Source organism: Gavia stellata, chromosome 22, assembly GCF_030936135.1.
Source record: "Gavia stellata isolate bGavSte3 chromosome 22, bGavSte3.hap2, whole genome shotgun sequence".
NCBI classification, from domain to species: Eukaryota; Metazoa; Chordata; class Aves; order Gaviiformes; family Gaviidae; genus Gavia; species Gavia stellata.
This window is the reverse complement of record NC_082615.1, coordinates 481,186-494,418: the sequence shown is the minus strand read 5'-3', so window position 1 is coordinate 494,418 and position 13,233 is coordinate 481,186. Positions and strand designations below refer to the sequence as shown.

At 46.6% G+C, this 13,233-nt stretch overlaps 1 protein-coding gene across 1 annotated transcript in view; it reads left to right on the top strand.

Annotated features, from left to right (window-relative positions):
- LOC104264614 (myosin-13) overlaps positions 1 to 9,304 on the top strand; it is a 36,626-nt gene extending 27,322 nt beyond the window's left edge. Inside the window, exons 31-40 of the mRNA XM_059828376.1 lie at positions 537 to 661; positions 2,628 to 2,936; positions 3,023 to 3,226; positions 3,311 to 3,436; positions 4,594 to 4,764; positions 6,375 to 6,479; positions 6,559 to 6,654; positions 7,089 to 7,223; positions 8,055 to 8,141; positions 9,164 to 9,304. Coding sequence (XP_059684359.1) covers positions 537 to 661; positions 2,628 to 2,936; positions 3,023 to 3,226; positions 3,311 to 3,436; positions 4,594 to 4,764; positions 6,375 to 6,479; positions 6,559 to 6,654; positions 7,089 to 7,223; positions 8,055 to 8,141; positions 9,164 to 9,304 — 1,499 coding nt within the window. The remainder of the gene's footprint in view (positions 1 to 536; positions 662 to 2,627; positions 2,937 to 3,022; positions 3,227 to 3,310; positions 3,437 to 4,593; positions 4,765 to 6,374; positions 6,480 to 6,558; positions 6,655 to 7,088; positions 7,224 to 8,054; positions 8,142 to 9,163) is intronic.
- Positions 9,305 to 13,233: the final 3,929 nt, after the last annotated feature.

Below are 13,233 nucleotides of genomic sequence, written 5' to 3'. Positions count from 1 at the left end.
ATGGATAGGGACCAAATTAACTGAATGGACAGAAATGATGATGAAACTCATTTTTTTGAGATTACTTTAGTCACTGCCATTAGAAAAAATCTAAAGGGCTGTTGTCTATCTCCTGATTAGTAGAGGACCATGCAGCTGTGCCCAACAGATTGGCATTTAATAAGCAAACTAACTGTATAAAGGAAACACTATTCAGTTCCTTTTGTGAGCTGAATGATCCCTGGGGAGTATCTGAGGATAAAGAGAGCAATCAAACGGGACTGTCCCTGGAGATGTAATTTCACTTTCCAGAGGAAGTTGACATTATTCTCTGAGCTCACTCCAGTTGCTGCCTCTCATTTTCAAATTGCACACTGAACTGGAAATAGCAGGTAATCAGAAATAAAGATTACACATGAGACAAGACCTATTATTTCTCCTCACTAGTGCGTCACATTACATCATCTCTTCCATCACTTCCATTGCCAAACAGCAATTGCAAGTGCCATTGACAACAGTATCTAAGATGAGTTGAGTGTGTGTTTTCTGTGTTGCAGAGGAAATTTCTGATCTGACTGAACAGATTGCTGAATCTGGAAAAGCTAATCATGGACTGGAGAAAGCAAAGAAGCAAATTGAGCAAGAAAAGTGTGACCTTCAATCAGCATTAGAAGAAGCAGAGGCAAGTGTTCTCAATAAGGGGGCTTGTTTTTAGAGAGATCATGAATGGAGAAAATTTGGAGATTATATATTCCTGTTTATCCTGATACTGTCACAAAGGTGCAGTATGAGAGCACAAGCAGACCAAATGGCATAGAGACTGTTCCTCTCCCATACCAATGTGGCATTCCTTGCTGTGCTATCATGAACAAAAAAACTCAGTCCCAGACTAAAATTGAGCTCATTTTGTACCACCTGTTTGAATTTGCTCCTGTGAAAGGCCGAAGAAAGGTAATTTGTATTTCAAAATTCTGACAATTTTTGTTTTCTAGTCAAATAAATCAAGGCTGTTTACAGAGCAGGTCTAATCCATACTTAAAAGTCTTCTCAGTGTCACCTCCTGTTCAAAGAAAGCTGAATGTTGAAGAGAATTAAGATTATATTTCTTCAGTTCCTCCACCTTCAATGAATGGGAGTCAGTAACACATTCAAAGAGGAATCAGTTCACAGGACATGGGTTCTGATGAACATAGAGAGGTTGCTGGGGATCAGCTGAATCTTGGAGGTGCCACTGGTACACTGACATGCTTTGCTGACACAGGCTGTATACCAGGTCCCGCAATTCCATGATTTCTCAGTATTCCTTACTGTTTTTGGCTCTTCATAACTTTAAATCTTACTTTTTTCCTAATCCATGCCAGATTGCAGCTCCTTCAGTTCCCTCTTTTCTGGGTTCTGCCTTTTGTTCCCCATCTGCCCTGACTGTCTCTTGGAAAACTTTCATTACTTCTGTATGACTACAACTGATTGTCCACAAAACGTCTTTGAGAGCATTTCATGGAGCTGCCCATGGTATACTTAGGGCATAGCTCAAACACAGAGACACAGAATTAACTTAGGTTGGAAACGACCTCTGGAGGTCTTTAGTCCAACCTCCTGAACAAAGCAGGGCTAACTTCAAAGTTACATTAGGTTGCCCAAAGCCTTGTCTAATTGGTCTTTATAATTTCTAAGGATGGAGATTTCACAGTATTGCCGGACAACCTTTTCCAGTGCGGCATCATTCTCGTGGGAAAACATTTTTATCCTTATATGCAGTCAGGACTTCCCTTGTATCAACTTTTGATTGTTGCCTTTAGTCTTTTTGCTGTCTACCACCATGAAAAGCCTCACCTTATTTTCTCTGTAAGTCCCCTTAGATAGACGGAGAAGTTAAAAAAAACCCTGAAATATCTCTAATCTTTAGATTTCACTAGATGGGCGGACAGTAGGAGCAAGAGTTATAGTGGTCATGCAAATCCATCTGCTGTAATTTATACATCTAAATGTCATCAGTCTAATCCTGAATTAGTCACCATAGTCTCATTCAAGAATCAAAAAGGAGAAATAGGCATCTCTGGAGGGTCTGTTCTTAAAAGGGATGCCAAGGCTACATCAACTGTTTCATTCTCTGGATGTGCTTATTTCTGTCCACTGGTTGTAAAGACCCAGGCTCAGGCTTTTAAATCCTAGACATCTGAAGCTAGATGGTATGAACATCAGAGGGAAAAGGCTGTATGGAAGGGGAACATGTCCACACAGTCACTGGGGTGGGACTAAATGCAGAGCCCCCAAGCAGAATTCAGCATGGAGTTGCAAAAGAAGGCAAGCTGCTTCTGAGCATGAGGCTTGGCTGCCCTGTTTTACGTTTTCACATGTTTTGTTATCTCTGCAGTATCAACATAGCCTTCAGTGCCCAGACCTTGTGGTATTGGAGACATTTTCCTAAGGAGTCTTATTCCTAAATTACTTACTAATATCCAGCTGAGGCATAATGACTTTTGTGTGTGGGAATAGCCGTCAGCTTTTTCAGTGCTCAGCCTTTTCTAAAGGTCCACAGTAAGGCAAATATATCTGCGTTACTGGCTGCAAAGTGTCAAAATTCTGCATGGGCATTTCCCAGTAATGGACACTTACAGAGACAAATGATATTATTTCAACCCTTCCAGGGCTCTTTAGAACATGAAGAGGGAAAAATCTTACGTGTTCAGTTGGAGCTGAACCAGGTGAAGTCAGATGTTGATAGAAGGAGTGCAGAGAAAGATGAGGAAATTCAACAGCTGAAGAGGAATCACCAGAGGGTATTAGAGTCTATGCAGACCACGCTGGATGCTGAGATCAGAAGCAGAAATGATGCTTTGAGGCTGAAAAAGAAGATGGAGGGAGATCTGAATGACATGGAAATACAGCTGAGCCATGCCAACTGTCAGGTAGCAGAGGCACAGAAGCACCTCAAAGCCGTGCAAGGGCAACTCAAGGTAGGGACCACAAGGGCTACTGTCCTACAGGTCTTTGCCACTCATTTTGCTTGTCTCTGAGTCTCATGGTACTTTCACCTTCAAAGGATTCCCAGCTCCATTTGGATGATGCTTTGAGAGAGAATGATGACCTGAAGGAGCAGCTTGCTATGGTAGAGCGTAGGAACAATCTGATGACAACAGAAATGGAGGAGATACGAGCTGCTATGGAGCAGACAGAGCGAGCCCGGAAAGTTTCTGAGCAGGAGCTGATGGATGCCAGTGAGCGAGTGCAGCTTCTCCACTCGCAGGTATTTGGTATCTCCTTTACGATAGACATGTGGGAGTGGCATGAAATGGGGTGGGAATGACCCGTCTTTGGACTGTCCCAACAGAACACAAGCCTCCTCAACACCAAGAAGAAACTGGAAGTGGACATTACTCATTTACAGAATGAAGTCGAAGACAGTATTCAGGAAGCCAAAAATGCAGAGGAGAAAGCAAAGAAAGCGATCACAGATGTGAGTCCTCTTGCTTGCCTCTTTCATTTTCTACTACTACAGTCACTTTTTTACTTTAGAAAGGCAGCAATCAGGAGGAAAAGAAACAGTTCTTCAACACAGGAACAGAAAATGTAGGTGACACACAATCCCTTCCACGTGGGCCTCACACAGCCTCTGCCCTACTGCTTGCCATGGAAGACCCCTTCAGTCTAGGTCCTCTACTCATGTTCTGCTAGCAGTCTGTATTGAAGAGGCATCCTGTCTCCCCTTCCTCATACCCACATTCACTTTTGCTCCCAGGGTAAGTGTAATAGACAGGTTAGAACAGATGGTGGCAAAATTGTCATAGGAAAAGAGTAGTCTGAACCAAGTCCTGTTTAGACACAACACAGAAAAGCAGAAATTAAGACTAAAATCATACATGATTCTATACAAATGCTAGACATGTAAGAAATAAAGAGAGAATAGAAATGTTTCATTTAAACGATGCTACATTTCCACAGCATGAGAAGAAACAAATCCTAGGACTATCTAGGAAAGGTATATGAAAATGAAACAGAAAATGGTCACACTATTGCATCAAGTCATGATGCACCTCGGCCTGAAGTGCTGTGTCTAGTTCTGGTTCTGCAGTGCTGCAGGTTCCCCTCTGCCCTCTCTGCCATGTCACATTGGTGACAGCTATCCATCCTGGATTCTGAAGATCTCAACAGGCACAAGCTTTTCATTGTAGTTCGAGATACCTGGGGTCATTTCATTGGCAGAAACTGCTTACGAGTCTGACTCTTCGGCAAATTTAAGCACCAAATGGCCAGATATTCAAAATAATTTGGGAGCCCAGAGGTGCAGGGTGCTAGCTGGTGATACTTCAAGATGCCCCTAATTTCCACTGACTCTTAAAAAATGAAACTTTGGTACTGAATCATTTGCATGCCTTAATTTTTTTTTCTTGTCATCAATCCTGCCTGTTCTCCAGGGCAGAACAGTTTTAGAAATACAGATACTGAGAAACAGTCATCCTCTTTATATGACAGACCCTTAGCACAGCCATGGGCACTGATTGAGAATGTGGAGAGCCATACACCAACAGGAAGCTGGGTATTGCTCCCAGGGAGAGTGCAGAACTGCCAGGGACACGGAGTCATATTTGTAACATAACTGTGCACTACAACCAGGCAGCCATGATGGCAGAAGAGCTGAAGAAGGAGCAGGACACCAGTGCCCACCTGGAGAGGATGAAGAGGAATCTGGAACAGACAGTGAAGGACCTGCAGCTTCGTCTGGATGAAGCCGAGCAGCTGGCACTGAAGGGTGGAAAGAAGCAACTCCAGAAACTAGAGGCGAGGGTATGGTGGAGACTAGGGTAGGCCAAGGTCAAGTTCCTGAGTGGGCCCTTGGTTGCTGGAACCTCTTGGGAAGGTTACAATGGGGACACCCCAAGTATCTCCAGCAGGTTTGATGAGAGTTACACTGAGTAGTCAAATGTTGCATTGTGGGTGAGGAACTTGTGAATGACCACATAAAAACTGAGTGGACAAAAATGGTGGCAGATGAACATCAGGGTAGACGTATATGGTAACTTGCCTAGGGAAAAATAATTTAAAACATACTCACTAGGGGATGAACTTGGAACTGGGAATTACAGCTCAGCCAGGAGATCTCAGTCTCATTCATGACAGGCCTCAGAAACTGTTTGTTCAGTGTGCAGTAGAAGCAAAAACCCAAAAAGGAAAAAAAAAATGGGCTTCATTCAGAAAGGCACTGAGAACAAGAGAGAGAGCATCACTTGCCACTATATTGAACGTACCACATGCAGTTCTGGTCTCTGCAACTCAAGAAGGACCTGACAGTTAGAGATGCATCCAGGGAATGTCAGCTGATTGGGTGGAGCCTTCTGAGGAGAGACAAACAAGGTTAGGACTCTTCCGCTTGGAGGGGAGATGGCTGAGGGGGGTGTGATCAGAGTTTACAGAATCATGACAGCAGTGACCGAGGTGTATTCTGAATGGTTATTCATCAAAATGCACAATATGAGAAGTAAGGACACATGATGCAGATCAGGTCATCTTCTCCTGGAGATCAGTTTAAAAGAAATAAAAGTAAGTACTTTACAGAGTAAAGGGCAGTGAAATCCTGGAACCTGCTGCCATGGGAGGCTGTAGAAGCAGCTGGTAGAAGGTTCAAAAAGGGATTAAAAATCAGCAGGTTTATAGACATACTTAAGGGAACAGGCACAGATATGCCACCTTACACCTCTAATCTAATGACTGTGGAAGCTGGACAAGTGTGAGGGGAGTAGATAATGGCCATGTTTCCATGCTGTCCCTAAATAGTATATGCTGCTGCCACTCCCAAAGGCAGAGCGTTGGGCTAGATGGACCGTTTGCCTGACCCACTTACTGCGCTCTTCAACTGTTCCTGTTCCAAAATACAGCACAACTGAGCAGGAATTAGGTGCTCTTGGCTTTGAAAGGACATATCCACACAGAAATAAAAACATTGGTGTCCAGGTTTGACTTACATACACTGCAGAAGAGGCATGAAGCTATGGGAGGCTATTAAGGATATTCATGAGGATGAGCTGGACTCAAAGATTACAAATAAAACAGATTTTTCCCCATTTACCTGGTGAACATTGACAGAACCCTCCCTTCCCCATTTCAATTTCCTCTTCTCTAGACAGATTTAAGCCTAATTTTGATTATAAACGCCCCAGGTATGCACAGCTAAGTTCCTCCTACAAAAAACTATGGATTCACACACTATGTCACTATTAAGATAGCATGGTGAGCAGTTTTTAGCTAGTCTAGCCCCAAGAAGCAGCTGCAGGAAGCTGCCCTGCACTGCCATTTTCTCTGCAGCCTTAGTCTGCAGAACCCTGGTTCCCAGGATCCTACAGCAGGATCAGAAGCCATTCTGGGAAGCTTGCTATCTTCACCATGATACTGTGTTTCAGATTAATGAGTTAGAAACCGAGCTTGATGCTGAGCAGAAACGAGGAGTAGAGTCACTGAAAGGTGCTCGCAAGTATGAACGAAGGCTGAAGGAGCTCACTTACCAGGTATTTCAAATCCTCTGCCCTCTTACGTGTGTCGCCTCCATCCATCTTCCGAGGCTGACCTGATTTTCACTTCCCGCAGTCTGAGGAGGATAAGAAAAATGTTCTCCGGCTCCAGGACCTGGTGGACAAGCTGCAGTTAAAAGTGAAAGCATACAAGAAACAGGCTGAGGAAGCTGTGAGTGCAGGACTCTCTTGAAATCTTTGTGGGCCCTGGGTGGAGATTTCCAAAAGGTCTGGGCTCCCAAGTTCATTAAAATAATTGAATACTTGGTTTGACAGGGCAGCTATGGCCACTGACTTTGAATATTCCTTACCTTGTAAAGACTTACAGCTCACAACAGAGCAGGCACAGCTGTAATTATCTTGGAGTTGTTGCACTTTAGGAGCCACACTAGCCAGTTTTCCCAGCTGGAACTGAGCAGGACTAACTGTTCTGTCCCCAGCTGAGGGCTCAAGTTGTCAACAGTACTAGACAGAAATGCACGGAGTGCTGGCAACCCAGGGATGTAGCTGTGAGGCTAACTAGTAGGTGATGTTACTGTTCAGTTAATGGTAACAGGGCATTGTCAGTTTGTGTCCATGTCACTGATGGCACTGCATGACTTTCAGGAAGAACAGGCAAACACTAATCTCTCACGATGCCGCAAGACCCAGCATGAGCTAGAAGAGGCTGAAGAACGAGCTGATATTGCTGAATGTCAGGTTAACAAGCTGCGAGCCAAAAGTCGTGATATTGGAGGACAGGTGAGTCGCAGGTCTGCAGAGAACGACCATTCCTATGCAGCAAGTGCCACAAAGATCTCTGCCCAAACACCTGGCAGCCATAGCTCTATTCCTCCCACTCTTGCACTGGAGTGTCCTCATAAAGGAAGGCCAGAAATTGGCACTTATTCAAAAATAGTGGGTTCTGAAACTCCTTTTGGTGCCTCCCAAGAGACAGGCCAGGTATGATCAACTCTAAGAATCCAGGTCTTTCAGCAGAATTGGGAGATATCAGTTCTTTGCCAGTAATATCGCAGAACATTTGCAATAGCCACAGATCTGAAGCAACCCCACAAATAATTCAATTGCTCCAATAACCTCTACATTATCTTCCTTTTTTTGTATTTAGAAATCAGAGGAATGAGGTCCCTGACCAGAGCTGCGGCAGGCTCCTCACAATATAGATTCCTGTGCATCCAACAGAGATATTCATTACTTGCTTCAAGTAACTAGCTGTGCACGTAACTGAACTTTGACCGGGTCATATTTAGCCAGCCCTAAGTAGAAGCTGTGAGAAATAAAAATAAACCTGGGTGACACGCTGGTGACTGTAAGGACTATCAATCTGTTATGAGACTGACAATGAGCGTTTGTGAATGGATGTAGCGGGTCTGGCAGCAGTTCCCAAAGTCCAGGTTGTGTCCTATGCAGGGAAAAGGGTTCCCAGGGCAGTGGGAACACACGCCTCAGTTGTTCTCCACGGTTTCAACTTCCAGGCTTGAGAGAAGTTAACAGACAGGAAAAATACAGAACTGATCTCTCCGTAAGGCTGTGGCAGTACCTGTGACTTGAACCGCTCTTCTGCCTTTGCAGTCTCCGGCACAACTCTGTGGGGACGGGGAGAGCGTCTCCTCCAGACAGCGCCTGTGCCTGGGGCTCTGCCACGAGTGGAAGGAACGGGTGGGAAGAGCACCCTACACCGTGTGCGCGCGTGCGTGCTGTGGGACGTGTCCCGTTTGTAGGAGGGAGGGGAGAGGAGGCACCCGCTCTGCTGGGGGGGGGGGGGGGGGGTGGCTCTGCTCCGCGCAGAGTGCGTGTGTGTGTGGAGGGGCTCTGCTCTGTGTGGGGAGGGGGGGTGAATCAAAGTCCCGCAGGCCGCGGCGCAGGATCGCCGGCCCCCTCTGCCCGCCCGCTGCCCCTCGGAGCGCCCCGGCCGCACCGGGGAGACCCCGCCCGCGGGGCGGCAGGGAGGCGGTGGGAGCTCCCGGTAGGCGGCGCTCGGGGCGGGGCCGCCGCGAGGGAGCGGGAGCCCTGCCAGCGGGAGCCTTGCCTGCGCCCGCGCGGGGCGGCAGGCGGCGCTGCGCGCCGCGGCGGGGCCGGCGGCGGGGCCGGCGGCGGGAGGGGCCCACCCTCCCCTGCGCGCCGCGGGGCCCGGGGGGGGGCGGCGGCCTGAGGTGCCGGAGCGGCCCCTGGACGCAGGGCCGGGCCTCGGTGTTCAGAGCCGCCCGAGCCGGGCCAGCAGCCTCCTCCGGGAGCGGGGCCGGGAGCGGGGCCAGGGCCGGGCCCTCCGCCCGTCCCGGGAGCCCGCCGGGGGGGCCCTGCCCTGGCGCGCTCGCTGCCAGCTCCAGGCTTCTCCCCTCTGAGACACCGGCGTTTGGGCTCTTGCCCCCCCGGTACCGCTCCGAGCCCCCGTGTATCGGAGCCCTCCCTGGTGAGCAGGGTCCTCCTGTGCAAAGGGATGGGATGCTCTGGCTGCGTTTCCCAGCACAGGCCTTTGCTGAGCTGTTCGTCATTGTCTAAGTGAACAAAGGGACCGCTTCTGAAAAGCAAAAATGTTCTGGAGCACATTAACAACTTCACATTTTTCATTTTAAAATGTCTGGATGTTCACTGCCTGCAGGAGCTGGACTTTGCTAGGTGGTCGTGTCCAAGTGACAGCCAGTGGCTCTGGCCGTTTTCCTTGGTCTCGTTTTTCTCTTCAGGCCCATGTGCCACCACCACCCATCAGCGGGTCACCCCTGCCAAGGTTCCTGCCTCCTTCTTTTTACGTGCAGTACTCAGTGGCCTGCTGTTCACGTCCTTCCTTCCATGTCATTCCTTCCTCCTCTCGTGTATTCATCTGAGTCAATTGGTCTCGTACTTGTGTTCTGTTTGGGTTTCTGTCATCCTTCTCCTGTGTTTTACACCCTGTCATCACTGCTGGCTGTAACCCGTGTGCCTCCCGGTCACCCTCCCGTTTGTTCAGGGCCCTTTGTGACAGTCATAGCTCTCCAATGTTTTGTCTGCTAATGCCCCATCAGATGGTGAGCTGCCATCACTGCCTGTCAAGCTGACAAAGATCATCTTATTGTTTCTTTTCCTCTGCACCATGGCTGCCTGCCATCTTTGGCTCTAGCTTGCATATTCTTCAGCATGGCATTTTCTGTTGTCAGAGATGGATGCGGACAGCCCGGTCACAAACACAGCAGTCTGTGACTTGAACTGTCATCATATCCAGCCTCCCAGAATGGCAGGCCCTGCCCACGCTCTCACATGACATGATGCAGTTTTCATTGCACAGCTGTGCACATTAGCACCATCTTTGCCCCAGCCAACAAACAGTGCTGTGACAAGCACAATGCTAGCAGACAAATCAATAGTTTAGCAGGGTTTATCCTTTTGTTAAGTACAAACCTGTTCTCAATACTCTTATTTGTACATAAAGGAAGAAAAATGGGAAGAATGAGAAACAACTCCTGCATAGGAAGTTTGTTTTGCAGGAGTGGGTTTTAAGGCTATTTTTTCTTTAATGTGATGATGTCAGCAAACGTATTTATAAAGCTGAAAGAAAAGCCTTTGTCTGAAAATTTCTTTGCACTCCCAGAAGCTTCTAGATGTGCTTTGTAGTTGTCACGAGATCTATGGAGCCCTCTGAGTCCTTTGCTTGTCCCAGTATACCAGGAAGGGAGAGGTAATGGAATGGCCAGATGCATGTGCATTACACACGAGCCAGCACTGCCTTTTTCCTGGCATGCTGGTGAGCAGTAGGAATGATCATTTTGTGTGATCACCTGTCTCTCCGCAGCAGTATTCCAGTAAAGTAGCCTGTTAGGTGCTTAGGCCATACGTTAGCATCACTGGCTTCCTTTTGTGACCACAGAACATGTCACCTTGCTCACTCAAGACAGCTCTGAGAGAGAGCCAGAAGAGACAGGCTGAAGGTTAAAGGCTCAGTCCAAATCTATGCTACTCGCCACCTCTGCGCAGGGGCAGAGTGCACTGTCCAAGCTGATGGTTTGAACAATGCTCAGGCCAAAGGCTTGAATTGCTCTTAGGCTGATGAAAAAAAAACACCCAGGGCATGACTTTAACTTAGCTGTAAATGTGGAAATGACAGCAAACATCCATGTCATCTGCTCTTCAAAAATTGCTTACTGTTCAGCTAAGTAGCTCCACACAGAGAGAGACTGAGAAGACAGGAGAGAGGCGTTGAGCCTCCAGAGACTGGCAAGAACTTGAACGCAGGTCTGTGCCGAGTAGTTCCAGTGGGCAACTCTAGACTATTCCCAGCTCAGAGATTTTTGTGTTTCTGTATCTCTCTGCTTAGTTCTTGCTACTAAATTTACAAGATATGCAGGTGCATATTAGCATTCTGAAGAAAAGCAGATGGTTTCTGGAAAATAGGAGAGGGACTGAAGGGATAAAAAAAACCCACCCCCCCCAAAAAAAAAGCCCAGAAAACTGGAAGGAAATTGAAATAGGATAACTGCTAGGTTTTCAAAATAAACTTTATTTATTTGTTTAAGAACAAGAAATGTACTATTTTTCATTTAGTTAAACCAGAGGTAGCGTGAGATACATTTAGGAAAAAAAAAGGATGGACTCTTTATTTTAGGACAGGAACAAATAAGCTTATTAAGAGAGCTGGAGCTGTGTCATACCTCAATGTATACTAAGAATAACTCTTACTAGTTTGCCTATCTGTGAAGTCAGAAGGAGGATTAAAATACTGATTTAAAAACACACCATGCACACACAAAGCTCATCCCTTCTAGGCATGGTGCCTGCACCTCCTTTGAGGTCCTGGGGGAACGGATGGAAGTGAATTCATTCCAATGGCCTATAAGGTTCTCTTTCCAGCCTGCAGGGCCTTTTGCTAGGAAAAGGGCAAATTGTGCTGGGAGTTACAACTGCTTTGCTTATGTCTGTGACTGACAGCAGATCTTGTGTAGCTCTAAAAAGTTTTTGCAGAAAACGGAGATTTCTCAGGTGTGAAACTGGGCTCTCATGTGCCATCATCGCTCCCTACTTGTATTAGCAAACAGACTAAGCACAAGAGGACTCAGGGTTTGACCTTTTTTAATCACTTGATAAATTTGATCTGATTCACCTCATACATTTGTTCTAATTCTATGAGATAATAAATCCTCTGTATATTTTTCAACCTGGGACAAAACAACTCCCTGCGTCAGTGCAGACTGGGGGTTGACTGCTAGGGTGCAGCCCTGCAGAAAAGGCCTTGGGATTCTGGTGGAAAACAAGTTGGACCTGTGTCAGCAGTGCGCCCCTGCAGAAATAACGCTAACGGGTCATGGGATTGCATTAGTAAGTAGCCATTAAGTAGCCAGCAGGTGGAGGGATGTGGTTATTCCCCTCTGCCCAGCACTGGTGAGGCTGCATCTGTAATACTGTGTTCAGTTTTGGGAAACACACACCCCCACCCCCATTATATGGGAGTTGTTGACATACTGGAGAGGATCCAACAAAAGCCCCCAGTGTCAGTCAGCCAGAGCACATGCCATATGAGGAGATATGAAGGGAATTAGGATCGTTTGGCCTGGAGAATGGAAGGCTAGCGGGGGATCTAATTGCAGACTAACAGTGCTGAAAAGGGGGTTGCGAATTAAGATGCATCCAAGCTCTTCCTGCAGGTGCACAGTGAAAGGACAAGAGACAATGGTCTCATGTCACAAACCAGGGAAATTCTTTTTCAACAAAAGGAACACATTATTTACCATGAGAGTGGTGCAGCCCTGGGACAGGCTGCCTAGAGAGGTTGTGGAATCTCCATCCTCAGGGATTTCCGGGATACATGTGGACAAGGCCCTGAGCAACTTCATTTAGCTTTTAAGTCAGCCCTGCTTTGAGTAGGAGATTGGACTAAAGACCTCTGATATGCCTCCCAATCTATGTTTTTTAGTGATTCTGTTGAACTCGCTAATCCAGCAGGAAGAAAGTTACATTCTGCTGTTTGAAGACTGATCAATTCACTGATAAGGCTCAGGAACACAGAACTGGTACCAGCCACAGGAAGGTCAGGACCATGCAGCTAGCAGGAAGGGTGGTGGTTGGGAAAGGTTAGCATGGGAATGAGGCCTCTGTCTCAGGCACCATCCAAGTGAGCCATGGAATAACCTCCTTCAGCCTGTGAGTCCTCAAAGTGATGATTCCAGGGATAAAGTGCCAACCTCTTTTTCCCATTATATTTTTACAGCATAGATTTGTAATCTCTGTCCTTGGAGATACTCAAAAGCTGTCTGGACATGGTCCTGGGTAACCTGCTATAGGTGGCCCTGCTTTTGCAGGGGGTTTGGACCAGATCACCTCCAGGATTCCCTTCCAACTTCAACTGCTCTGTAATTCTGTGATTCTGGTTTTATCTGTTGATTTTAACATCCTGTCCAACTCCATCCACCCAGCTTCACTCACACTCACAGGAGCATGTTTCCTTTCATGTATCAGCACCTCTGACCCTTGCTTAATCACCTAACATCCTAGAGAAATTTTAAAATCTGAGAATAAAATTTCTGATTAAAATGCTAATCCAATTGAAAAATTATATTTATTGTGTGCATGTTTTCTGGGTGTGGTCTACATATCTGGAGTTGTCTTATATTATTAAGATATGTCACCATTTGTTTTAAACTTTCTTAATCATCTTAATCTGCATCTGCAGAGACTGTTACTTCTAAGGGGCCGTGGAGAATATGAGAACCCTGTAACATTTTCTTTCCACACTGTGGGACAAGGTGCCACAAAGCAGAACCTTCCCCACTAGCCAGAGAAGCTCACT